General features: G+C 50.4%; 2 protein-coding genes across 3 annotated transcripts in view; both read right to left on the minus strand.

The window, feature by feature from the left end:
• Window positions 1–26,808, minus strand: part of COL16A1 (collagen type XVI alpha 1 chain) — a 136,885-nt gene that overhangs the window by 22,651 nt on the left and 87,426 nt on the right. The window lies entirely within an intron of this gene.
• Window positions 1,768–26,408, minus strand: PEF1 (penta-EF-hand domain containing 1). Of its 2 annotated transcripts, none has more exons than XM_032802677.2 (6): window positions 26,293–26,408; window positions 22,580–22,880; window positions 21,159–21,314; window positions 19,755–19,898; window positions 15,593–18,891; window positions 1,768–3,922 (listed from the first exon to the last, which is right to left on the minus strand). In XM_032802677.2, the coding sequence occupies exons 1-5, from the start codon at window positions 26,314–26,316 to the stop codon at window positions 18,662–18,664; spliced, it is 855 nt and encodes a 284-aa protein (XP_032658568.1). In that variant the 5' UTR covers window positions 26,317–26,408; the 3' UTR covers window positions 1,768–3,922; window positions 15,593–18,661. The 2 variants fall into 2 exon arrangements, with proteins under 2 accessions (XP_032658568.1, XP_032658567.1); XM_032802676.2 differs by lacking the exons at window positions 1,768–3,922; window positions 26,293–26,408 and adding exons at window positions 24,598–24,695; window positions 24,980–25,064 and having other exon boundaries at window positions 18,146–18,891.

Consider the following 26,808-nt stretch of genomic DNA (forward strand, 5'->3'; position numbering starts at 1 on the left):
AGTGACTATGGATAACGCGGCGCTTTCTGAGGGCGTGGCTGGACCGGAGAAGTTTGTCCCAGTGTAATGACATCAATGGAGCGACACTCGTGTAACTCGGATTCAGATACTGCACTGGTGCCAAATGAGGCTTGCACGAGAGGGTGACTTGCCCTGATATGCACCAGTGCAAGGCCCATCTTACCCCAGCCCTGCATGCCTACGCGTCAGTGCGACTACATTGGTGCTAAAATACTCCAGCATGGCCAGGGCCCGGCTTTATGCAGCCACTCAACAGCTCTAGGTCGCTGCTGTTCCACTCCCCGACGTCACGGCTGTTACCTCGCAAAGGGAAGCGATTCCCCAGCAGTCCCCCTTTCAGGCTGACAAACAGCCTAGAAGCACCGGATGGTGTCATGCTGGCGATGACTCGGGCCAGCAATACCAGAGTTTTTTCCATCCCATGTCACTGTCCCAATGTTTCCTTGGACATTTTGGAAGTGGGTGTAGGAGCTTCCCTTCGAGTGCACTTCACCCCTGCCGAGGGCAAGCAGCACAAACCCGCCCCACTGCATAGGTCCTAGCCCAGAACGTGGGACTTCCATCATGCACTGGGCTCAGGATGCCTGTGTTTGCAGAGGTGACAGCTGCCTTCTTGGCCAACACCTCGGGGCCTGAACAAGGGCCCTCCAGAGCTAGAAGCATGAGCTAAGGAGTCAAGTGCAGGGCACAGCAATGGGCCAGTGGCCCTTTAAACAGTTTGGGAGCCAGCTAATGGGTAGCTGTGGGTATGTCTACACTGCAGCAAATGCCCTGAATTGCAGAGCCTGGGTCAGCTGACTCAGTTCCCAGGGCTCGGATTGTGGGGTGATAAAATTGCAGGGTGGGAGGGTCCCAGAGCCTGGACTCCAGCCTGAGCCCAATTCTATAGCCCCGAGCCCATCAGCTGGCCAGGCCAGCCACAGCAGTGCCGCGGTTCTTTTATCCCATCAGAACCATACTCTGTGTATCTATGTAGCTAGGCCTTGCCTGCTTGTATGTAGCAACTACACATGGTTATTTGGAGCCCAGCTGCGCCCGAGGAGGTTCCTCATATTCGTAATGTCACATAGAGCGAAAATGCACCAGCAAGGCTCCTGGACTAGGGCTGTAACAGCCTCTGGGGGTCGGGCGCAGAGCCGGACCTGTGACCCAGGTGAGACCTCGCCCCCTATGCGGGAGCGAAGTGCTCTCATGCTGAGGCTGCCTTGCCCAGACCACTTTGTGGAGGGGCAGCATGTTGGCTAAGCCAGAGCCCCCTGGGGATTGCTCAGGGTGACCTACATGCAGCTGGCAGAGACCATTAAAGGCAATAAACTGGAAGGAGGAAGAAATGACTTCTGAAGAGTTTTCTGCCAGCTGGACAGTTTTGATGGATTGCCCCAGGCTTTGCCTTCAGAATCTCACTTTGCTCCAGGCTCCCTGGTCAGCGGGAGGGGGAGGAGGGGGATTAATTGCCTTGTGTTAAAGTCAGATGCAAATACCAGAATCCGCTGAGGGGCCCAGGTCCGCAGAGAGATTTTGAAGATGCTGAATTCTTCATTACGCTGGTTTATTCCATCCTGCTGCAAGAGACAGATCTTACAGCAGGAGAGAAGCCGCATCTCACAGCAAGACCTTGTTGCTCCCAGGTACAGCTGGATGATGTTCTCTGGCCTGTGCTGTGCAGGGCAAATGGCACAATCAGAACAGGCCAGTCTGGCCTTAGTCTCTGTGCAAAATGAGGAGGAACTCGGCAGCAAACTGCTCTGAGAGTTGCACTTGGAGTTGGCTTTTGTTATTTTATCAACATATACATCAATGACAACCTTTAGCTCAGCCCCAGCCAGACGCAGAGCGATCAAGGAGAGACTAATGGCACCTGAAACCATTCTCGCTGTGAGTAACCCAAACAGACTGAATTAGGGCTTCTTTCTCTGCTACTTTAAACAGAACCTAACAGCACAGGATGGGAGTGATGAATGATGCAACCCCTAGAACAGGTCCTGGAGTTCTGTGGATGCTGCAGATATTTGCTGGAGTTTTTAAACAACTGTGTTTCCAGTGTGTTTTCAGGTGGGCTCTCCCCAGTTGTTCTAGCAAATGGATCAGCCAGCAGGAATGGCTGCTAAGACCCCATTCAGCAAAGCATTTGTACACATGCCCATCTCTAAACACGTGAACAGTTCCATGCACCAGATCATTAACCAATTGAAATCTGTGTAGCTTCCCCGATATTACATGAGCTAGGCTGACATCCGGTCTGCTGACTGCGACAAGAAGGCTCACCTGCTCAACGTTCCTCACTCACTTTGCTGGAACAGCGCCTTTTAAACACAAGTTTGTACTGGAGTTACCACAGTAAATGTTAAAACAAACAAGAGCTTAAACCCACATGCTCCAAGGTGCAAGCCAACCTTTCACGAACAGAGGTCAGGAAGAAATTCCCTCTGGGGACAGGTTGTCCCAGAACTACCCACTGCAGGATTTTTTGCCCCTTCCTTTGCAGCTGGTTCTAGTTACTGTCAGAGACAGGCTACCAGTCTAGAGGGAGCCCTGGTTTGATCTGGTAGTGCAATTCCTATAGACTGACATCATTTAAATAGCTGAAATCATACAATTTACAGTTTTTAAAATCCTATATCTGAAATTGACCAAAATGGACCAAGAATTTGGCCTACTGATGGAGACTCCATTGTGACCCTTGGTAAATTGCTCCAGTGGTTAATTATGTTCAGCATTAAAAATTTACACCTTATTGCCAATCTGAATTTGTCTAGCCTCAATGTCCAGCCACTGGATGGTGTTATATTTTCCTCTGCTAGATTGAAAAGCCTATTATTAAATATCTGTTCCCCATGTGGGTGCTTATGGACTGTGATCAAGCCACCTCTCAACCTTCTCTTTGATAAACTAAATAGATTGAGTCTCTCACTACAAGGCAGGTTTTCTAATCATTCTTGGGGCTCTTCTCTGAACCTTCCATAGGCATCAGAACCAGATACAATATTTCAGCAGCACTAACACAGCGCCAGATACAGATGTAAAATAACCTCTCCACTCCTACTTGAGAGTCCCCTGTTTATGCATCCCAGGATCGCATTAGCTCTTTTGGCCACGGCATCACACTGGGTGCTCATGTTCCGCTGATTATCCATCAGTGGTATATAAATAATCATTCTTAATGCCACAGGGAGAGAAACAAAAGGTGATTAAAAAAGTCTCCTCCCTCAGCTGCGTGTGTGTAGAAGGTCGTTTTCTTGCTTCATTCAACGTCCATCTGCAGGATCCTCCCACTCCCAGTCCGAAACTTGAAATCCAGCTGCGATCGACATAGCACAGGAGCTGGGAAGAGCCACAGCTAGACACCACAGGTAGCAACGCAGCAACATGAATCCTGCCAGCACTAGACCTCAGCAGCCGGTTTAACAAGGCAGGCAGAGCAGTTTGCAAAAGCTATAATTAGCCCAAGGGCACTAGGGCAACATTAAAGTTCTACGAGGCTCTGAACATCTGGGGGGAAAGGGAAGGAAGGAAGGATGCTACTGCACAGCAGCCAGACACTAATTTTGCCAATGTATGGAACTATTGCTGTGCTGCAGGTAGGATCCATTTCTATTCACTAACTTTCTGACTCTCTTTGAATGTATGTTCACAAAACCGGGCAGGCTGCACTCCGAGGTTAACAGCAGATGAACTGGGGAGAATTCCAAGGCAATAGCAAGCCTTCTTCAGGACTTGGGACAGAGGTGTATGGTTAAAATGAGAAACAGATGCTCTTTGGCTGAAACACACAGGTCATCCAACCAGAACTGCTTCAACTCCGGAAGCCAAAATAATGTCCCTAGAAGCCTCCTCAGGAACACAATCCTGCCAGGAACAGTTGCAGCGGAATGAATACAGGACTCAAGCGGATTCAATCCATCTAGAGAGAACAAGACAAATTCAGGACACGCCCAGTGGGAGAGGCAGGAAGATGAGGGCTCTTTGAGAACAGCTTTGCCTCGTGTCAGAGACTACGGCTCATGCTTTACATTTCCAGAGTCGTATTAACGTTTCCCCCAGCTGCCCGACATGCTTGGGACACACGAGCGATATCCGAATTCACCTCTGAACTATGGGAAATGCAGCAACAGGAGATATTATGCAAGTTACAAAGGTAACAGGCACAAGCACCCTGCGATATATTTCGATTGGTCACACCTATTTAAATCCAGAGGGGCTCCCATGACTTGAGCAGATGTCACTGAGATTAGAACCAGAACCTGAGATCCTCATGTACCCGGCATTAGCTGGGCAATCTCCTTCGAATCTAAGGGCTTGTCTCCATCTCCAGTGCAACACCCCTGTAGTGCTGCAGTGAAGACGCTATTACGCTGAAGGGAGAGCTTCTCCCATCAGCGTCCCTGGGACCCTCTCCCATAGGCTTAGTTCTGTCTACACAGGGGGTTAGGTTGGCATAGCTACGTCACTCAGGGGTGTACAGCTTTCACACCCCAAGTGACACAGTTATACTGACATAGGTCTGCAGTGATCCACAGCATGCTCCGCTCCGGTCACACAACAGTGTGAATCAGGCATGACTAGAGTCACACTGGTGTGAAAGTGGAGTTAGGCCAAACACCCTTTCAGGTCATTTACCTGACTCAAGCAGAGAGATTATTATTCCTTGTGGTAAATATAAAAAGGTGTTAAGCAATTGGATTTTAATTTAAACCATTAAGAGAAGGAGCCTGACATGGTTTGGGGTCTGTCTTCCTGACCATGGTTCGCCTCCTTACTAGATGCTTTCCATGGCTTAGAGCAATGAATTGAGCTTACAAAATGTTTCTGATGAAAATAAAGGGTTTTGTTTTTTTTTGACCTTGCATCACCTCCACTAGTTCTCTGGAGGCTATAAAATGTTAACATCGTGGATATCCTTTGTATTAAAGGGAACTTTTTATAAACTGCTTATAAATGTTAATAGATTCCATACGAATATGACATTCAGGAGTTAAATGTGGCACAGATGGCTATTAGAACATCAGCAGATGTTATTCTGGTTGGTTATAAACCACCTGTTGGACTCTAGCAGTTGACTAGCTAGGCATGAAGACATCTGTCAATCATTTGTTAACCCCTTAGAAATGCAATTTGACTATAAGGTGACCAGTATCGGTTTGCACCCAGTAAACTGCTTTGCATCCAAGGTCACAAAGCAAAAACTAGCACCCAGGACTCCTGACTAAGCGCGACGTCTCTTTCACATCACTGCGAACAATAAAACGACAGGATTTCAATCTCCAGGCAGAGACAAAACATTATATGAATAAACTCTCCCCACAAACTTTTTTTTAAAATTATGCTCAATCATAAAACGATCAAGGCTGTTGGGATGGATGGGCAGCCCCACAGCAACAGCGCTGCCTGGGACAAGAGACCCCTTTGATGGCTTGTTACAAATGTGGTATTCTGGATAGACATAAAAAACCTCTGTTGTAGTGTTTGACGGCATGAGGCCCCCTCTGTAGTCAATGGGAGAAATCCCATTGCTTCATTTTACAGAGAGTTAGAACCACCTGTGCCCCTTGGATGGAGATTGCTACGAAATCACCCCCCTTCTTTCTAATACCTGGGGCCCAACAACTTGCACCCGACTGAGAACGGACAGTCACATCCTGGGGCTTCACGAACGTCTCGCGCTACCAGTTTCAACAGGTGCAGAAGATGCTTCCATTGCAAACTCTCTCTGTTCGGGGAGTGGGCAGGTGGAGCAGACCCTTTGCCTTCATTATTACTGGGGTCTTGTCTATTTTGATCGTAAGCTCTTGCAAAGATTCAGGAAAGGAGTCAACATTTCTATAGCTAGCAAAAATATCCAGAGTTGGAATAACTGATGCTAACAAACATTTTGGATGGGATATTAAACCTCATGCTTCAGAGCTTAAGTAGATTCATGTTATAGGCCAAGATGAGCGCTGTGGGAGGGAGGAGAGAGGAGGGGAGAATAGAACATAAGAACGGCCATACTGGGTCAGACCAAAGATCCATCTAGCCCAGTGTCCTGTCTACTGACATGGCCAGTCCCTGGTGCCCCAGAGGGAATGAACAGAACAGGGAATCATCAAATGATCCATCCCCTGTTGCCCATTCCCAGCTTCAGGCAAACAGAAGCTAGGGACACCATCCCTGCCCAGCCTAGCTAGTAGCCATTGATGGACCTATCCTCCAGGAACTTATCTAGTTCTTTTTTGATCCCTGTTATAGTCTTGGACCTTCACAACATCCTCTGGCAAGGAGTTCCACAGGTTGACTGTGTGTTGTATAAAGAAATACATCTTTTTGCTTGTTTTAAACTGGCTACCTATTAATTTCATTTGGTGACCCCCTAGTTCTTGTATTATGAGAAGGAGTAAATAACACTTTCTTATTTACTTTCTCCAAACCAGTCATGATTTTGTAGACCTCTATCACATCCCCCCTTAGTTGTCTCTTTTCCAAGCCAAACAGTCTCTTTAATCTTGTCTCACTTAGAAGCCCTTCCACACCCCTAATCGTTTTTGTTACTCTTTTCTGTATCTTTTCCAATCCCAATAGATCTTTGTTGAGATGGGGTGACCAGAACAGCACACAAGGCCGCCCAGAGGATTCAGGAGGCTTGGGGCAAAGCAGGTGAGTGGACATAAAAAAAAAAAAAAAGGTGACACCCGCTGCAGCGCTTGTACTCACTGGGCGGCGCTCACAGTCTTCGGCGGCGGCAGGTCCTTCACTTGCTCCCCATCTTCGGCAGCACTGAAGTGCCGCCAAAGGCCCGGAGAGAATGAAGGGCCCCCCGCCGCCGAAGACCCGGAGTGCTCCCAGATGAGTAAAAATTAAAAAGGTGCCTCTAGCCAGGGAACAGATTCTCAGCCAGGGCTCGTGGCGGGGCAAATTGCCCCACTTTCCCGCACCCCCTGGGCGGCCCTGACTGCACACAGTACTCAAGGTATGGGCGTATTCGTGATGCGTCTGATGAAGTGGGCTGTAGCCCAGGAAAGCTTATGCTCAAGTAAATTTATTAGTCTCTAAGGTGCCACAAGGACTTCTGTTCTTTTTTCATAGTCTCTAAGACCTCGATCCAGCAAAGCACATGCTTAAAGTGAAGGCAATGGGACCACATTTGGGACTGATCCTCTGCCCACTGACGTCCACGAACAGCCTGCCATTCATTTCATCTGTCTTTGGACCATGCACAATGCGCCTAAAACGGAGTGCTGGATCAGAGCCCAAGCAAAGCATTAGTCCTTCAGATTTATAGCGTCAAATACAGGCGAGGGGATTTGCCCAGCTCAGGAGTTAAATATTTTATGTCCAGAACCGGCTGTTTTCATAACCAAGAACAGCTATTTTTGAAAGATTAAATCAATTAGAGACACTATTAGGCTAGGTTTAAATTAAAATCATATCTAGTCTAAATCCCTCCATTGTGCGGCATGTCCTACAGATGTCACCTGAATATTTTATACTCTGCTATGATAGCGCTCTGTACATTTGCACACTCTCAAAGCACGAGCCCCGCGATAAATATGCAATTCGGCCAGCTCTGGAAATGGAATTTGGGCATGAAATTAATTGCAACAGATTGCATCAAAGTCAGCCACCTGCTGTTAGTATCCTACCTGAAACAGGAGATAAGCAAAGCCGTTCCCTTCTCTCTGACGCAGCTTTTGGCAGAGCCCCATGCTGGGGAAAGCACAGTGCCTCAGAGAAGCCTGGTTAAATATGACACGACCGCTAATACGAAACAAAAATCTATACTCGTTTGGGTTGCATTGAGTCTTCTGTGCTGCATTCATATTGACAAGGCGATCGACTCAGCAGCCCATTGACTCAGCAAGGACTCTGCTCAGTTGGGTCAGAAAGGGTAGCCTCATTTAAAGTCATAATGGAGCTGTGGCCGTAGCTGGGAAGATATTTACTTCAGCAAGATATTTACTATACAGGAGCAAGGCATCTTGATGATGGTAGGCCAAATTCAACCATGGGGTGAGCAGGGAAAGTCATTTTCTTCATTCAGCTAAACTGGAACTCTATGGACTCAACTGGGTAAGGCAGTGGACTGGGATATGGGAGAACCGGGTTCATCCCTGGCTTTGCCACTGGCCTGCTGGAGACCTTGGGCTCCCTCTGCCTCAGTTTCCCCATCTGTACAATGGGGATAATGATACTGACTCTCCTTTGTAAAGCACTTTGAGATCTATGGATGAAAAGCCGGAGATGAGAGCTAGGGATTATCAACACTAGACCGGAGTTGAATTCGACTCCAGCTGGCTGCGTCTATGTAACATGACACTCTGGGTAGGTTGTCAGCAACAGGGATTGACTCCACTCCCAATCCAGGTGATAGTCTGAGGCCAGGTCTGCACAAGGAACTGTTGCCAGTGTAGTAATGCCAGTTTGCGGGAGGGTGTGATTTTTTTTTAAATGACATTTTTCTACTGGCCAAAGCCCAAGAACAGACAGAATCCAGCTTACTGGGTGTGGGGAAGCTAGAATGGCAGTAGCACTCGTCAACATATGCAATGGCCCCATTAGAGCTAGTGGGGAATTTTTCAACCACCTGTTTTTTCACTGGAAAATGCCGATTCCTCAAAAACAAAACTCAAAAAATTTTTGAAAACAAGACTGGACATTGCCAAGACGTTTCCATGTTTTCGAAACCAGAAAAATTCCAGTTTTTCAGTTTCAAAAACAGCTTTAATAAAAATGGCCAGAATGAAAAAGCCACTTTTTTGATGGACCCGAATGGAATTTTTTGGGGGGATGGGGGGTGGATTTTTGGTTTGTGGACAGTTCTGGAGATTTCATCTTTTCATCTCAATTTAGAACAGGGGAAAATGTGTTCCTTCCCCTCCCCGCCAATATCTTAAAAATTGTCCTGGGCCGGGAAAAGTGTTTTCTGCACAGCTCTCTCCTCCACTAGGACAGCTGCAGTCCAATGCCACTGGCTTAGTTCTCCCAGCAAACCTTTCCCAGTGTAAACGAGGCCTGACCTACCAGCTCCTCCAACTTGACTCCTCACCCTGCTTTTGGAAAAAGTGATTTATGCAGCAGAGGCTGGACTGAGCTGGACCAAAGGATCACACAATGTTGTACTCAAAAACTTGGGAATAATTTATAGTGGTCCCTTAAGACAGAGCGGCTTCTGATGGAGCATGTCTGAGCACAGGAAGTCTGGGGCGTCAGAGCACATCACTTTGCAAAGCGGAGGCTGCCTAAGAAGTGTTTTGATTCAGTAACCATAAGGTGTCTGCTACATCCCATTCCACAGCAGCTACAGTTCTTTAGTGAGAATCCACATTCGTTTTTTTCTTTGTTTCAGTCAGGCTTTCCACATATGCTAGCATAGCATAGCATCCACTCTTCTGGACAGCCACTGACCCACAAGCCCATTCTTCCTCCAAGGGCAGTGAACTGCCGAGAAGTATCACCAACACCCCATAAAAGTAATAAGACCAGAACCCCCATAACTTGACTTCCAGCACAGTGCACCTTCCCCCAGCTTAAAGAGTATTCTGTGGGGCTACGTATCTCCCCAGTCTACCCTTTAAACCTGGCCCAGGGATTTAATCAGATGGTGTGAGGTCAGTGTTCACCATCAAGGACTCTAGAAGAATGAGGAAGCAATGAGCTCAAGCCAGCCAAGGAGTCCTCGCAGGGGAGCATGTTTCCGCTGCGTGTAAATCTGGCGTAACTCCGTTAGTGCCAAGGGAGTCACATGCGTGCCAGGCAAAGGAGCATGCGGCTCAGTGGTTTTAAGTGGGGATGCTCCTAACTTTACAGATTTGGAACCAGGAGTGAATTTTTTCTCTCCTTTTTGCGGCTAGGAAGACTCTTTTTTTTTTCCAAAATGGCTACCAGGCGGCAGCTGTCCGGCACACTTTATCGGGAACGACTCAGTCCCCTGGCAGAGACATCCAAACTACTTTTCTATCCATTATTAAACAGCCCGAGTCAAAAGCCGTGCGCGTGTGACAGAAATGTCGATAAATCTCCACTGATGACCTGGGCTGCTGCTGCCAATCCACTGGGCACGAAGGATGTAAAGGAATGATTAGTTAGAGACCCTTTGGCTTCCTGGCTTGCTTTGCCATGAAGGCCAAGGCTGGGGAGGGAGAGGGGGATCTGAAAGCCTGCTGGCAGAAGCAGCTAATGCCTTTTTACTGAACCGTCTCCCCTACGCCACCCTGATATAAATGCCCTCTGAATAGCAGGGGGGGTATGAGAGTTAATCAGTACCAAGGGCTCTCCTTTGCTCACAGAAAGCCACCTTATTAAAAGGTAAAAAAAATAATCAAGGACATTCTCATCAGTGCCTCCATTAAGCCTTGAGAATGATTCTGGGATTCCTGAATCCAGGCTTGGAACCCCATTAAAATTCATTCAAGCCTGTACCTGCTCTGCATCCAAGGAGAGATTAACTGATTCTTTAATGTTCTAGTAACTGGCTTTGAGTCAGGCGGCTCCGTAGCCCACCATGAGCCCCACTTAGATCTAAGCCCAAACGTAAAGTACTTTTACCTGGACTTGGTAGTAGTTTGCAGGGTTAACCTTCCTTTGTCTCCAGTGTCCTCGGTCTGAGATGCACAGGAGGATCTGGGATAGAGGTGAGGTTTCAGTGGGTCTCTCTGGGTCAAACAGCACCTGCTCAGTGGCAGGGTGCTATTCCTAATGCCAGCACCCCAGATCTGATGAGACAGCTGGCTCCGTCCAGGGACTATGACGGCTTACCCACAGGTGCCAGAACTACGGGTGCAGAGGGAGCTTCTGCACCCCCTGGCTTGAAGTGGTTTCCATTATAGACAAGATTTACAGTTTGGTTCAATGGCTCACTATAAAAATTGTTCCAGTGCCCTGGGCACAGTTCTCCGTTACCTCTGAACAGGCTCCTTGTACCCCAAGCTCTGCCAATGAGTGATTATAGCTGGCTATGCTGTTGTGTTCATTGCAGTGTTCATTGGAAACTTGCTGGGTGGATTCACTCTCCAGGAGCCCACTCTCTGCAGCAATACGCCCACTCCTAGTGCAACATACCACAGCCACCGGTGTCTCCACCCCACACTCTTTCCTAGCAAGAGCAACATTAAACAGAGATCTTTATACTAGGGGGGCTTTGGGGCCAAGTTTCCCACTCTTCCACTAGCAGGTCACTGGGAACCATAGTGTAGACAGAGTGTCAGCGGCCAACAACATTTTACTCACCATGTCATCTAATGTTTGAGTGTCTTGGCCAAGGCCACACAGCAAAGGAGTGGCAGAGCTGGGAATGGGACCGGGGTCCTGGCCCGCAGACCACCAGTCCGAACAAACACACTGCTCTCAGCCCAAGAGGACATCGACTCCTACAAGTGCTGACTCCTATTCCCCTGCTCTAACCACCAACACTGCTGAGAGTCCTGTTCATGCCTTCCACCCCTCCTGCAGCACTCGCTTGGTTCCAGCCGCCACATCCTGCAGCTCTTCCACTTGGTGTCAGTATTGGTGCTGACTCCGAGCACCGTTCTGAACCATTGGTACGCCCAGCGCCACTGATGCTCAAGAGCACCAGTGAGCGGCCCCCCGGCTCCTCCCCCTCATGATGGTGCCGCAGGCTGTGGTGATGGAGCTGGTCAACAGGACACCGTTCTTCTCCATCTGTGAAGAGCAGTGGATGGGCAGGACTTTGTCCCTGTGGGATTCAGTGCAGGATTTGGGGTGATGCAGAGGACAATTCCCTAGCCAGGGCCCTTGTCAGACAAGCTTCCTTCCTTCTCCACACAACTAGACGGGCCAAGAGGCTTTTTCTCCCAGCCACATTAGCAAAACCATTCAGCAGCAACCATGGGCGGATGTAGCGCCCTGAGCTGGGTGCACATCCAGCAAGATGGAGCAATGCTTCATTGCACATAGGTGCCTCTATGGTCCACATCACTGCAGTATCTGAGTGCCTCACACTCTCCAGTGGGGAGCAGGCAATGGGGTTTTCCCCCAACCTGCAGGTGATTTAAGGGAACATCCCCATTGCACAGATGGGGAATTGATGCACACGGGGGCTAACGGCGTGTCTACACTGCAATCAGAGGTGTGGGTGTAGATGTACCCGAGCCAGGTTTGATCACCTGAGGCTTTCTGCTCTTGTTCCCCCAGCCAGCTAGCTCAGGTCTGTCTACACCTGCTGCAATCACACCTCCCGGTTGCAGTGTAGAAACCCCCACAGCGACTAGCACAAAGGCACAGTCTGTTTGCAGAGCCAGGGACCGAACCCAGGTCTTGAGTGACAGCCCACTGCCTTAACCACAAGGCCACCCTTCTTCCCCCTGCTGGCTAGAAGCTACAAGAGCTGCGTGGTTTACAGATTCCTGCCCCCAACTACCCCAAATTCTTTCCTGTCTTTATAGAGCCTCAGCAGACCCCCAGGTGAAGGTTCAGGGGGCTCCTGCCACCTCCATTAACTTCAGAAGCCTAGTTGATATCTCCACCCTTGCTGAACAGTGTGCGGGCTCGTTCTTTCAGATGACGCTCACCTCAGAATACATCAGAACTGCTTCCTTGTCACCACCTACCTGGCTCCGCTGTGCCTGATGGTCGTGGCCTGGCACAGACAGGTGAGGGCCAGCATTGGGGCGATGGAACAGGGCACCCCGCACAGGTGCCACCTGGGACTCAGCAATTTAAAGCTAATTGTGGGGAAAAGAAGTTCTCCAAAATTAATGCAGATGATAGAAGGGGGGAAAGAAATGGGGGGCAGAGCCTGACTAAAGAGTCGTCGCTCTGAGCAGCAAGCCAGGCATCAGGTGGGCTCTGGCTAAGCACCTATCTCGACCTGCAGCCACTTCATGGGCTACTCCAGGCTGGGAAACCCCCTGCAGCTGTGCCAATGCAGCTCAGTCCTGACCCACAGTTTCCCATGGAGCTCTTATCCTGGACTGCCACACGACTCTACCAATAAACCTGGACTTTCAGTAGCCAAGGTGCTGCCAGTCCCAAGCCTATACAGGATTCTGCCACAGCACCTCAATTCCTACCAGCAGCGCCCTGCGTCAAAGCTCCTCAGTCCTGCTGGGATACGCACACAGCTCCACCAATCCACGTTGGTCCCCTTCTGCTGTCACCTCTCTCTCTCTCAAGCAGAGGCTACGAAGCTGAGCAGCCACCATTAAAGACTTGCAGTTGAACAGCTTCCCATTAGCACTGGATTGAAACCACATTGCACTGGATTTTACTCTCATTTTTACATTTACAGGAACTGGGGAATCAAAAAGTGTTTGAGGGACTCAGCAGCCTGAACTTTCAGGAGGACAGAATCCCAGGGGCTGTAAATCAGGACTCCTGGGTTCTAATCCCAGTTCTCCTACCCAATTCCCACAGCGAGACACACTTAGGGTGACCAGATGTCCTGATTTTATAGGGACAGTCCCAATATTTGGGGCTTTTTCTTATATAGGCACCTATTACCGCCCCACCCCTCGCCCCGATTTTTCACACTTTCTATCTGATCACCCTAGACACACTTCATCTCCTCATGTGTCAGTTTCCCCCATGCGACTCAAGTGCTACATGAGAGGAATTGTTAGTTATGTGGCTCCTGCTGCTGCTTCTGGTACAGACGGCTTGCGAAGGAAAAGGTGGGGAGGGAACCAGGCAGTGGCTCGGGCGACAAGAGCATCTCCAATATGTTGCAAGGGAAAGTGGAGATAAACAAGCCACAGCTGGGCAAACCAAATGTAAATACCCACAAGTTCTCCGAGAGAGGCTGGCGGGAGTGATTTACTCCTCCGCTAAGGCGGTGATTTGATGCTAAAAGCACTCTCTGGAACGAGCAGAAAATCAAAAGCCAGCAGCCTCACCAGCCTGACTTTTGTTGCTGGAGTCATGCTCCATGTCTAATGGGGAAGCAGCTCATCTGGAGCAGCACTTTGCCAGGAGCAATGAGGGTAATTAACAGCCCATTTTCTTCCAAAGCTAGAAGTTAATCTCATAATTTGTGTGGCTTCTCCTGCCCCCAGCCCCTGCTTTTGGAAGATAAATTCCAGGAACAGTCTAAGGACGCTTTTTCCTGCTGCTTCTGTGGGTTCAGAGCCTGGGAAACCATCCCTTCCGGCACAGCAAGAACCCCTAGTCAAAAGTCTGCAACCCTGCAGAGCAACGGCAACGCAGCCGAAGATCTCATAGCAGGCGGTGCGACTGAGGGTCACCACAGCCTTGCTGTGAACACCAGAGGGGAGGAGAAGACTCCCTTTTTAAAAGGGGCGGCTGCCCTCAGACTGCGGTGGTCGAACACCTCTCTGCTGCAAACCCTTGAACAATGGCCACTTCGAGGAGACAACCTCTCTCCTCTAAGGCTGAAGGCAGCAGAGTTTTCAGGATGGGACTGGGCTTTTCTGTTAGAAGACTCCACGCATACAATAGAAATGGACAAACATTCAGGTTTCAATGGCTAAGCAACCCTGATGCCCACTCACTCCTGCAGCTGAAAGAGAGCTGGGGGCATTCCGCTTGGCATCCTTCAGCTGTTGTGCCGAGGAAACACTTCATGGCCTGCACCAGACCCACCAGCTGGCACTAAAGAGTTTCATCAAGAGTCTAAGTTTCCTGCTGGTGGCCATTAAAAAAAAAAAAAAAGATGACATGTTAGAGACAGATGGGAGAAGGGCGGGGAATCTAAATTCAGACCATATCTTAGTCTCCATCCTCCTCCAAAACTGGCGAAACCATCAGAGGCTCTTTACCTCAGTTAGACGTCAAGGCAGAGGGAACATAGCAGACAATGATAACTGGGAGTGACTTCCACAAACTCCTCACCTACCGCTGAACACCAACAGGGCTTGTGCAGAGATCACAGAGTTCTGGTGCCTAAAGCAGATCAACGGAGCTGGCTTACAGCCCCCCACAGGCTCTGTGTTAGATGCAAGCCATCGGCCACTTGCAAACTAGCTTTCTTTGAACACAATGGAGGGAAATCATATCCCTGCCCAAGCCTTGTTGGCTTGAGTCAAATTGCAGCTTACAACCAAGACTAAGCGTGCCTGGGACCTTCGGAGCACAGAGTGCTGTCTGCTCCCGCCGGCGCACGGATCTGCTTGATGCCATCTCACAGGTGTGTCTAAGCCACGGCCGCTGTTTAACATGCTACCCACAGGAAGTGATGTGGGCAATGAAACCGTCTCTTTCAGACAGATGATCTGGTCTTTCGAACAACAGGGGATAGTAAGGAGCTCCTGGCTCCGTGGACAGTGGCTCAAGATCCAAGTGCAATTTCCCCCTTCAAGAGTTAACATTCCTCTCTGACCCACAGCAGACTAGCTATCCCCAAGAAGCCAGAGATGCTTTTCCCATCCACTTTCCTTAGGGTACTTTGGCAGCTTTTTCATAGACCACATGTATCTTGTAAATCCCAAGCAAGTTTCACAGCACAACCTTCAGCTATTCTAACAAGAGCCTCCCTCCCCCAGCCTTGGCAATGGGAAATAGCACAGATGAATTCCTAACACTAGCTTATCTGCTGTGCCTATTTGTTTTAAGGCTGTCTTTGTAACCCCAGTTAGACAGCCCCTCCCTCCGTCCATTGCAATGCTGCTGGGCTCATGGGACTCACCTCCATCTCTAAATCTCAGGTAACTGCTAACCAACCGCACGGCCGTTCCTGAAATGGTCACACTCGTAGAGTATCGCTGGAGTTGGTGTCATGCAGAGGCTACAGCCACTAGAGGGTGTCATCATCCCACACCTGATCGGGGTCTGCTGTCCCAGTCAGCGGAGGGGCAGCGGTATGAACAGATACTGAGTATTCTCCTGTAACTAGGATATGTTGCTATAGCCGTGATGTCAAACACATGATGGTGGCTCAATCCAGATCCACCACAGCAGGCTGGGCCCTGTGCCACTCCACTGCAAGGCAGCTGTGCATAACGCCCTTCATGCACGTTGGCAGTCACCAGCGTGGAAGCGTGGATGGCAGAAGGCCCCAGCCGAAGGATGCTCAAATGGAGTGGGGACGCAGGCAACGAGTACCCCTGCCTGCAGTGTTCTACAGTGCAGTGTCGTCAGCTGGTGCCTCAGTTTACCTGTCTGTGAAACAGGGATAGTACCTACCTCACATGATTGTTAGGACTCATTTCTTCATTGAAGATGAAAAGCACGATATAAATGGCAAATATTTTATCTGCTGCCTTGCAGTCCTGCCCTCAATGCAGGAAATAAAGGAGAGACTGCTGTTTTCAGTGTCTTTCAGTTCATTGGCCCATAAAGGCAGGCTGTGCTATCTGTTCAGTTCAGCTCTCCTACAGCACCATACAAAAGCTATCAGACATCTAGAATCTGAGGGGCATGGAAAAAAGTTTCCTTTGCAGACAGACAACCCCTTGTGAGCTCACAAGGTGTATTACCCACGTCAATTTCATTTTAAACCAATGCTGGGAGATTACTTTAAAGAGCGCAGTAAGGGAGAATTGTGCTGCACTGCAAGAAGGCCATTCCTTCAGCAGGGGGTTTTAGGCAGAGAGTAGCAGAGGTATAGAAAGTCTTCACAAAATCGAAGGGTATCTTTTCCCATACAGATTTTTCCTCTCCTTGCTATAATTTGTGCAATTTGGGGCATTCCTAAGGACAAATAATTGCTCCTCAGAAGTATTTTTATGTCACAGGGCTAAGAAGCAGGCAAGCCAGAGACAGTAATAGCATCCAGAGGAGAATAAACTGCACATCCCAATCCCCATCAGTTTGAACCCTGCCACCACATAGATCGAGGTCTGTCCACACTTGAAAGTTAAACTGAATTAAGGAAGGGTGTAAAGTGCAATAACTCCCCGTGAACAGCTCACTACGTGAGAGCGCCCAGATGTGGAGTTAAGCAGAAGAATGAATCAGGAACAATTCCAGGCACAGAAATGCCCTTAGTCCTGGGCCCAGTCTACACACACAAGTTGACCACTAACTGTACCGGTACAGGTAAAACAGTACAGCCCCACTAGTGTGGTTGTAGTTCCAGTAAGAGACAGTCACACTGGCATAAGCTGTACCAGTGTAAGAACCTTCACAGGACTCGGAAAGGAGAATAAATGACACTGGTATAAGGCACCTTTCCACCAGTATAACTGCATCCACAGGAGGGGCTGTCCTCGTAAAACTGTATCTGGTAAAAAAATTCACATCCCCTAGGAGACCTAGGAAGACCAGTGTGCAAATTGTGCAGGGCAGCTCTCCTGCTGGAAGAGAGTCCCCCAATCCCGCAAGTTATCTTGACATCTTTGGGAGGTGACGGTACTCAGACCTTCCCAGCTGAAGGCCCTACCTTTGAAATGACGACTGTTTTGGGGGTAGTTCCAAGCCCCAGGAGCCACCACAGATACTAAATGGCAGGAGTGGCGTTGAAAAGCGCTTTATTCTATGCTTGTGCAGCGCCTGGCACAACAGGTCCTAGCTCCTAGGCACTCCCGCAACAAAACAACAACTATGCTAATGCACATGGTATTTTATTGCAAAGTATAAACTGTTTACTGAAGCTTAAAGCCCTTCATGATTTTGGCCCCTACAAATGAAAACAAAAACTCAAATACACACTGGCAAGAAAAGGGAGCTAATTATTCCGTTTGTCACTCAAGTCAAGTGGCCCAATTTCACGCTACGTAGGAACCGTGCACTGGACAGGAATCAGACATCAAGCTACGCGGCACAAAAGAACAGGACCCCACAGTGAGGGAACGGAAGTGTGTGCAATGATTCTGCTAAATGCTTAACCTTTTGGCAAGGGAGTCAGGTTTGAAATGCCAGCACTCGGGCACAGGAATCAGAACAGCTGTCAATACAAATGCTGCATCACTTGCTGCTTTGGATATTAAGGATCATACAAGGTAAGATGTCACTAAGCTACTGTGGGGAAACAAGGAAGCAAGCCCCATAAGGCCGCTTGAGGAGGAACAAACATTTTCAAATGCCTGACAACCCGGACAGCATCCTCCCAGGGTGGCAGGAGAACACAGTTTGGGGACTGAAGCACAGTTTTATCAACCGGAGACAACAGCAGCCATAGCTGTTTTGCTGGCAAGGGCAGAAAACATTTTTGGTGTCTCCTCAGTGACAGAGGGAAAAACAGTGGCCAATCAGAGCTGAACAGCACAGCACAGCACAGCACAGCACGGCAGCACAACCCCCCCCCCCCCCCCCCAAAAAAAAAAAAAAAAAAAAAAAAAAAAAAGAGTTGGTGCCTACGGTAACTGCCCTTGTATCCACCCCTAGAACTGGCCCTGACCCTGGCAGGTGGTGAGGGGCAGAGGACACTTGTTCTCCTGAAAGAGAGAGTTACCATGCAGTGTAATCTACAATGCTGGCCTTCCTTTGATGTGGTGTGCACCCTGGTGGCAATATAATGTAACCAATGTTTTTGGCAGGGACATCTAAATTGTTTTGTGGACTGGAGACTGAAATCAAAGCGACTGACAGCAGGGCTTCTGCCACACATGTTCACAGCCTGATTTCACCTGTCCATGTTGCTCCCTCGTTCTCAGGCACTTCACGATGGTTAAACAGCGGGGAGAGGAAATGGAATGGGTTTATCCTTTCTGTCGGACGACATACACATCCAGGCGAGAGGGCCTGATCGATCACTCTTGGTAAGTCGTTTTCAGCCTTCCTTCACTACCCTCAGGCAAAGAAATGTCCCAAGGCGTCACAACATGCGAGTCGCAGCCATAGTGAGGAAGTCTTCATAGCTGAGCCGCACGCTGCCTACCCTGCCGGTATCCTTCTCCTGGAAAGCTTCAGTGATGCTCTGGAGCTGGGTGCAGAGCTGAATGAAGCTATCCAACTGGATGGTGGAGTTGGAAGCCCTCTGAGAGTAACGGGCCAGCAGCAGCTGGGTGAACTGGGGGCTCAGGTTGTATCCCATCTGGGACAGAGCTGGGAGTAAAGAAATCAAGATGAAATAAACCCCTCAGGCGACGGACCCCTTCCCCTGGGGAGATCAATCCATCCTCCCCTCTCAGAATATGCAGAGGCATTTCCCCTCTGCTTTATGAGTACTAGCAATACAAACAGAGGTGCAAGTTCCAGATCCTTCTCTTGCCTCCCAAAGACAGTCAAATCTCAGCAGCTCATCAGACAAAGTGTGTCTTTAGCTATGCGCCATCCAGGCAGAGTTATTCTGGGGAGGTGGAAGGGGGCAGAGCCTTTCCTGGAAAAAATGAAGCTAGTTTGCTCTGACACCTACAGCCTCCGGACTAATGCACACACCTGACAGGTAAGAGTCACGGCAAAAGGTGACGGCTGCACAGCATCAGCACACCGTCTCTGCAGCCATGACTTCAGAGTGGGAGCCTCTCCACGTATCAGAGGCAGGAGCACAGGGTTTTGCTGTAACAACTCCTGCTTTCCAAGCATGGGGAAGCGTTAGCCACAGAAGGTGTAACTGCACCACTTCCATGGAGCCCACTTAAAGCTAAGCAAGCACAGTGCATTCATAACACAGCGGTTCCACTAGTTTAGAATGCAGCTGTCACACTGCAGAAGGGGACAGCTGTAATTATTTAAGTGGGAGACAACTGAGCCAGCACCGACCTGTTGATTCGTCCACCATTGCCTTGAACTGATGCAACCGAAGCAGCTGTCATATAGGTTTGGACACAGCCCCCTGAACAGACACCATATGGTTTCAGAGAGCAGCTAGTCAGGACAGGAACCACAATGGGTACTGTGCTGTCACGCCTGAGAATGCTGCCAACCTGCTTGCTCTCTACAATCTGTCACATTCCCTCTCATCTCACCTTGCTGCAGCTCACTGAAGTTGATGGAACCTGACTGGTCTCTGTCATACTGCTGAAAGAGGTTCTTCCACTGCTGGATGAAGCGCCACAAGGCCGAGAACGCAAAGACATCGATCCGTCCCGACTTCGTTCTATCAAACATATCTGCCGAGGAACCAACAGCAAGAGCAGGGCCATGAGGGGTGATCCAGAAAGAGCGCCAGGCACGTCTACAGTGCCTCCCATCAGAAGCACTCAAAGAGCTTTACAAACATGCTACAGCCCAGGGAAGTCTGTCATTCTGCATTGTTCAGATGCAGTTTGGGAACTTGCCTAAACGCAAGTCTATATTACGGGGCTTAATCGACCCAATTTACGCAACTCCAGCTATGTGAATAACGAAGCTGGAGTTAATGTAGCTTAGGCTGACCTTTTGCAGTGTCTACACCGCGCTGGGTCGACGGGAGAGACTCTCTCGTCAACTTACCTTACACGTCTCATTTCGGTGTCGATGGGAGAGTGATCTGCAGTCGATTTACTGGGTCTTCACTAGACCCGCTAAATCGACTGCCCATGAATCAACCACTGCAGCGTAGATCCTCAGTAAGCGTAGCCATGCCCTTAGATACAGAACCCAGGTATCCCGACTCCTAGTCCTCTGGTCTAGCTATGAGACCACACTGCCACCTCCCAAAGCTCTCCCCATTAGGACCTAGAGCGCAAATCTAATCACAGGAACAGAATTCATAATGGGAAAGCACTACGCTGATCAAAATGGGGCCTTCAGGCAACAGCATCAAAACCTTTACCCTCGGGGTATCGCAGCAAGTGTGGAAACTGTCAGGAATTCAGTTTGCCACAGCAAGCAGTTTGGATTTCTCTCTCTATCCTTTGCTCGCTGCCCTCCTTAGAAAGAGGAGCTAGACACACAGGACAACAGGCAGGGACTATCCTCAGCTGTCATGCAGCACTCAGCTTGTATAAGTGCTGAACAATCAGCTAGCTCGGGCATTACAAAAAGCTGCTGGGAAATTCCAGCTTCCAAGACTGCATAAGTTGTTGCACTGTGAGCTTCCGGCTCCAGCATCTTACTCCTCTTCTGCAATTCCAGTCACTACCAAGTGGGGCATGAAGGTTTGCCCAGTACCTCACAGCTGCCATCCCTAATCTGAAACAATCAGCCAGCCTGCCATTCACGTCCTTTTTGCGAAGTAAATGCTTTGCCAAGGGGGGAAATACACGGCTGCTGTACACTTGACCTAGGATTCACCCTCTTAGATCCAAATTCGATGCAGAAAGAGCTGGATTTTTTCCCCAACATTACAAAACAACCCCTGCAGAGTTCAGCACAATACGCAATGTCTCTTCTAGTACAGATTGCAGCTCATGAGCAATTTAAAGGGGGAAAAAAACATCTGGACTCACTTATCATCATAAGGCAGGTCTCATCATTAAACGCAGACCAGTTGGAGTTGACCAGGGCCTGCTTGAGCTCTTTGATGGAGATGTAGCCACTGTGATCAGCATCCACTGTCTGGAACCAAGAAAAGGCCTCCGGGTCTACACCGGGTGGCACGTTACCTGTCAGGAGGAACAGGATGAGGGCTCACGTAATCCATTAGAGAAATGACAGCTTGCTAGTCACTAAGCAAAGCAGTGTTTGTCTGGACTAGCTACACCCTCTTCACCACTAACAGCTGGGAGTCAGCATAGGAACCCTGCAAAAAGCCAGACAGCAAATGCCAAGGGACTGGTTACAGCTGATCGGCCACAAGAAGAGGCTGAGTCAGATTTTCCAGTCTAAATGCATTTTTATGGCCATGTGATCTAGCCTGTGGATGCAGGTTCATAATGGCTGGAACTTGGCATGCAAGGTCTTGTGAAAATAGAGAGAAGCAAATTAGATCTCTTCAGATGGTTTGTAAATGGACCGTGAACAAATGGAAGCTGGGTCCTTTCAGCAGGATAAACACAACCCGTTTCAGGGGAGACAGATGTGCGACTATAAAGTTTTATTCCTACCGTTTGGGGTTGCAGCTTCTTCAGCATTTTTCCTCTATGTTGGAGCCTTAAATAATGAATGGGAATGTTTTTCTGAACAGCAATTTAATTGAAATGAACGATTCAGTTAAATGCCACAGCTCCCGTTCTGCTGGGCAAGGTGTATTGTTCAAGTGGTCCCCAGATATATTCCCCAGACCTTTGAATGGCAGTTAGCACACATCTAGGCCTTGTCATCTGAAAGGTTCTTTACAAACAAAGAACAAGCCCTGGGAGTTTGGTTATTACCCTCATTTTATAGCTGGGGAAACTGAGGTACATAGCTGTGGAAGGCTATTCCCTTGGCCAACTGGGTGTCAGGATCTGAGCTGGTATTTGGAGTCAGGAGTCTCTGGATCCCTGTCCTGTGCTCAGAACATAACTCTCAGCTAAAGGAAAGTGCCATGTCAGCATTGATGTCAACATCTTCATTTAAAAACAGCCTTAAGTGTTTACTTAACGATAATAGCACGCAGCTAGCACTTGGGAATTCTGGCAGCAGACTCAGCCCAGCAACCGGCTGCCTGGGCAATGGGAAAGGAATACTGCTCTTGGAAACCTCTCAAGAACCCAAAGGATGGCAGCTTGCACCAAAGGCAGGGCTCTTTCTCCACCCTGCATCCCACATGCACACAGCCTTCCTCCATCACCGAAGGCAGCCAACTAGCATTGCGAGACGCTCTTCCAACCCTGATATTCTATGATTCTATAAGCAAATTTGCGCAAAGGAACAAACTGCTCCGCCAGCACAATGGGGAACACGTGCAGGGAGACAGGATCATTCCATCACACTCTTTTCTACTCACCAGCAGGAGCCCCGGCTCCATAGGCTCCTGGCTGAGGGGCACCATAGGGATTGGTAGATGGCTGCCCATAAGGCCCTCCTGGGGCTGGGCCTCCTGCATAAGGTCCTCCAGGAGCTCCAGATGGGGCCCTGCCCGGGGTGGGATGCCCATAAGCCCCTCCGCCAGATGGTGGCCCATAGGGGCCTCCAGGTGCTGGGCCTCCATAAGAACCACCAGGAGGCAGCCCACCTCCATACTGGCCTCCGGAATAGTAACCACCCTGCGGGGCGCCTGGGGCTGGCCCTGCTGATCCGGGGTAACTCTGTGGGAGGAGAAGGGGGAAAATAAAGGATAGGTTGACAGTCCAATGAGAGCAGAACACAGCAGAAAGCACAAACAGCCACTGCAAGGGGCCAACCCCCTAGAGTCCCCAGTACAGCTGCACATACAACCAGCAATCCTCCAGACTGCTCGCAGCACCCCTGCCTCTTGGCTATACAACGTGCCAGCAACTCTGGATTACCAGAGTTTATAACTAAAATCCTCCAAGACACAGACTTCCCCTACCCAGCTTCAATTTAGCCCAAAGGGAAGTTTTTGAAACAAACCCTGTTCAGCAGGGTAGGGAGGGGGAGAGAGCACTTGGCAAACACCAAGCAATCAGTAAGTAAGCTGAGGGGAGCTTGAAGGGTGAAATTGGATTATCCAAGGCCTACACTCCCACTGGGCATTATTTTAGGGCATCTGGGGAGTGTAAAGCATAGAACGAACCAGCCCAGCAGCTTTTCCTGCTCTGGCTTTTCACCCAAGAAATACCAGATTGAATGTTCTGCACTGGCATGAAGTTCTCTGTAACAAACCGTAGCCGCTGTCCCATTCAGAACAGGGCACTGCACTCCTGGGAAACCAGCTACCCATGAGTCCTGCCATCCTAGGTTCCCTGCACAACCCGACAACAGGCAGCTACCAGGACTGTAAACTGGCCTTCTCAGAGCATCATCCGACAAATACTTCACACAACACCAACAGGCATGCAGTAGTGTTATGAACACCACGCAGTGGGTCATACTAGAACACTGCTGGAGGCCAGTTAGTAAGAGCACTGCACAGCATGAGAGAGTTTACGTTTGGATTGTCAGAAGCTCCTAAGAAAGCAAGATGTCTCGCTCCCACTGATGTTCCCAATGCCCTTCAGTTTTCATGTTTGTGACAGTTGGTGGCCTGATGGCCATGGACACTGAACCCACAGAACTGGTACAACAAGCCTTACACACCCTGCTCTTCCACCCATGGGCTGTAGCTGTGACCTGCAGGAGTTTCCTCTAGGGAGGAGAGCTGAATTTAGTCTCCAGGGTCTAATTCAGTCCTTGGTTTCTCATCCACCTGGGGAGAAAATCAGTGCTGGTTTTGTGATGCAGCCACCTGCTCATCAGGCCCTGGGCACAGACCACAACAGAAGGGTTTGTACCTGTAATCCTAGCTGAGAAAGGCTCACAGAACAAATGCCCTCCCACTTATGTAAACAAGGACCTTGCACCTTCATGGGAAAGGTGAATCCTTTTAAAGCAGCCAAAAGTAAACCCCCTTCCTTTCAGCAATGAGTCTTCACTGCAGAGTTAAACCAGACTCTTACCTAGGTTTGTCCATACACAAAAACCCTTGACCTGGGCTTGGAGGTGCTTTGAATGTGGACTAGCTTACCTGGGTGGGGGCATAGGTTAGAGCCCAGGTTCTGCTTTAACTCAGGCTGTAACCCACCCTCTACACTTCTCCAGTGCCTTCCCAGAATTCCCTCAGGACCATATTTTCCTGGCCTTCTACCTACTCCCTCCTGCATCAGAAGCCATCTGAGTTTTTAAATACACCAGTTCACATTTAAACCCCACATCCTCCACACCCTGCTTCATTTCTACATGGCACTTGAAGAGAGATGCCATCCCGGACAGCCTCATCTCAATGCGTTATTAGCCGGACACAGGCTCACACAATGGTGCTGCACAAACAACATAGGCTGTACCCCTGACGCCCATCCACTTCACCTGACTTAGAGCTACGGTATTCCAGTGTGGACGCAGGTACGTGGGTATGACCCTAGTGTGGATGCTCACAGCCAGGCTAGTCTCCACTGAAGATACACCTGTAAGTTAAATACAGTCACCTGACTCCCCATTCAGAGCATTATTCCTTGGATCGCACAATGAGGGGCAGCCGAGACAGCGTAAGGCTACAAACCCTAGGCAGCTTGAGGTGGGGGCATTCAGCCTATTCACAAAAGAAGCAACCCCAGCCAGTAAGGGAAGAGGAACAAGACTGAACAGAGCCCTTCCCCTTCAGAGCCAAGCTTCATCCCCACCCCACCCACATCCTTGTGAATTCACTGTTTAGGGTGGTAAACGGCTGACATCAGAAAAGGCAACTCACAACTGAGATTACAGGAAACATTGTACCCTTTAGCACCGCACAGTTTCATGTCTTTGGAAAACCATGGAAGGAGCCTAATTTCAGAGGGCAGGTGGGCAGGTCCCTTTCTGAAAGGCAGGTCCCTTTAACGTGTCTCAACCCGAGACCCCCAATATGAAGGCAGCCAAAATCATGCGCACCAGGCACCAGCTAGGTGCTGTTGTACATGCCAAAGGCGGCTGCATTTTAGTGGCACTGCTGGAGTGTGTAAAGCCCTTGCGATCTTTTGGGGCAAACAGCAATTGGGAATTTCAGTGGAAGGCGCCAGGGCTGCGAGCTATCACAACATTTACACCGAGGGGACCTTTAACCGGGAAGCCTGTGAAACAACATTGTAGTGCTGTGCTGTGCCATTCTGACAGGCGATTGTCCAGAGCCACTTGGGGGCCTGTTGAGTTCTGGGACAGATCCAGTTGGGGAGTGGGGGAAGAGACAGGGGAGCAGATATGTTAAATGGTGCTGACATCTGAATCACCCCCCACTCCACCTCCGCCCACTTGCCCAAGCACCTTGGTGCCAATATGCCCTGTGGTGCCCCCAGAGCCACCCTATCAGTCCACACTCTGCCTCTGGTGATGGCACCCCCCTTGACACCAGCCTGGAGACACCCTGCCATGCCATCTGGGTGACACCCTGCCATTGGGGCTCCACTGTTCCCCGGGATACCCCCCTTCATCACCAGCCCCCTTCTGCACAGACATCCACGACTGCCCCAATGCCACCCCCCAGCCCCAGCCTCACATGCCATAACCGCCCCCCAGCCCCACCAGTGGCACCTCCACCACAACCCCACGCGCATCCTGCTCCTGCACTGCCCCGAGCCCCACCCCCACCACAACTCCATCCCCATCTCGCACCGCCCCCAGCCCACCCTACCCCCAGATAGCCCCCAGCGGCACCTCACACCATAACGCCACCCCCACCTCCGCACCGCCCCCCGCCCCACCACAAACCCACCTCCAAACCGTCCCGCCCCGCCCCAGCCGCCCGCCCACGCCGCTCCCGGCCCACCGCCCCGCAGCCCCCACGCCCACGCCGCTCTCCGCACCGCCCCCAGCCCCCCCAGCCCCTCAGCGGCAACTCCACCACAACCCACCCCGACTGCACCGCCCCCCGCCAGCGGCACCTCCACCACAACACCCCCAAACCCGCTCCCGCACCGCCCACCCCACCGCCCCAAGAGGCTCCACAGCCCGTGGAGGGGGGCTCCCCCGGGGTCCGGCCTAGCCGCAGAGCCCCGCCCCGGCGTTGGCCAGGCCGCCCCGCGCGCTCACCTGCCCGTACGGGTAGCCGGCCATGGCGCTCTCGGACCGGGGAATCTCACCGCCTCCGCCCCGCCCCGCCCGCGCTGTGAGCGCAACTTCCCTCCCCGCCCTCCGACTCCGCTGATTGGTTGTCGATCTCTTAGGAGGGCGTCGACTGGCTTCTACTGATGTCAGTCAGGGAGCTCCGCCCACAGGGAGATCATGTGACTGGGGGCGTGCGAGGGGCTTTTAAAGGGCCAGCAGAGAATGCTCCCTTAGGCCTAGCAAGAGAGAGAGTGTGGCTCCCCTCCCCACCGCTGAACTGTCTGCCATTGGCCACGCCCCCTCAAGCCACGCCCCTGTGCCATGCTGCCCCCTGTCTGTGGCCTCATGGCCCTGCCCCTTCGTGTTTGCCCCGTGCTCTGTGCTGCCTGGCCCAGCCCTTGCCCCAAACCAGGGCTTCCTGAAGGGATCCTCCCTCCTCTCTGAGTTAGTGGAGGAACTGGGGGGCAGGGGCCTAGTGCTGGGTCGGAAGGCGGGGGCCAG

This window comes from Chelonoidis abingdonii, chromosome 25, assembly GCF_003597395.2.
Source record: "Chelonoidis abingdonii isolate Lonesome George chromosome 25, CheloAbing_2.0, whole genome shotgun sequence".
Taxonomy (NCBI): domain Eukaryota; kingdom Metazoa; phylum Chordata; order Testudines; family Testudinidae; genus Chelonoidis; species Chelonoidis abingdonii.

What these genes read in the sequence shown, in the direction of transcription:
- PEF1 (XM_032802676.2), bottom strand. Translation starts at nt 25,028, where the DNA reads ATGAAACTGTGCGGTGCTAAAGGGTACAATGTTTCCTGTAATCTCAGT. An exon ending in ATACCGTAGCTCTAAGTCAG is followed by an intron (nt 22,881 to 24,597) that starts GTGAAGTGGATG and finishes CTCCTCCCACAG; the next exon opens with AGTTACCCCGGATCAGCAGG. An exon ending in GACCTGCCTTATGATGATAA is followed by an intron (nt 19,899 to 21,158) that starts GTGAGTCCAGAT and finishes GTTCCTCGGCAG; the next exon opens with ATATGTTTGATAGAACGAAG.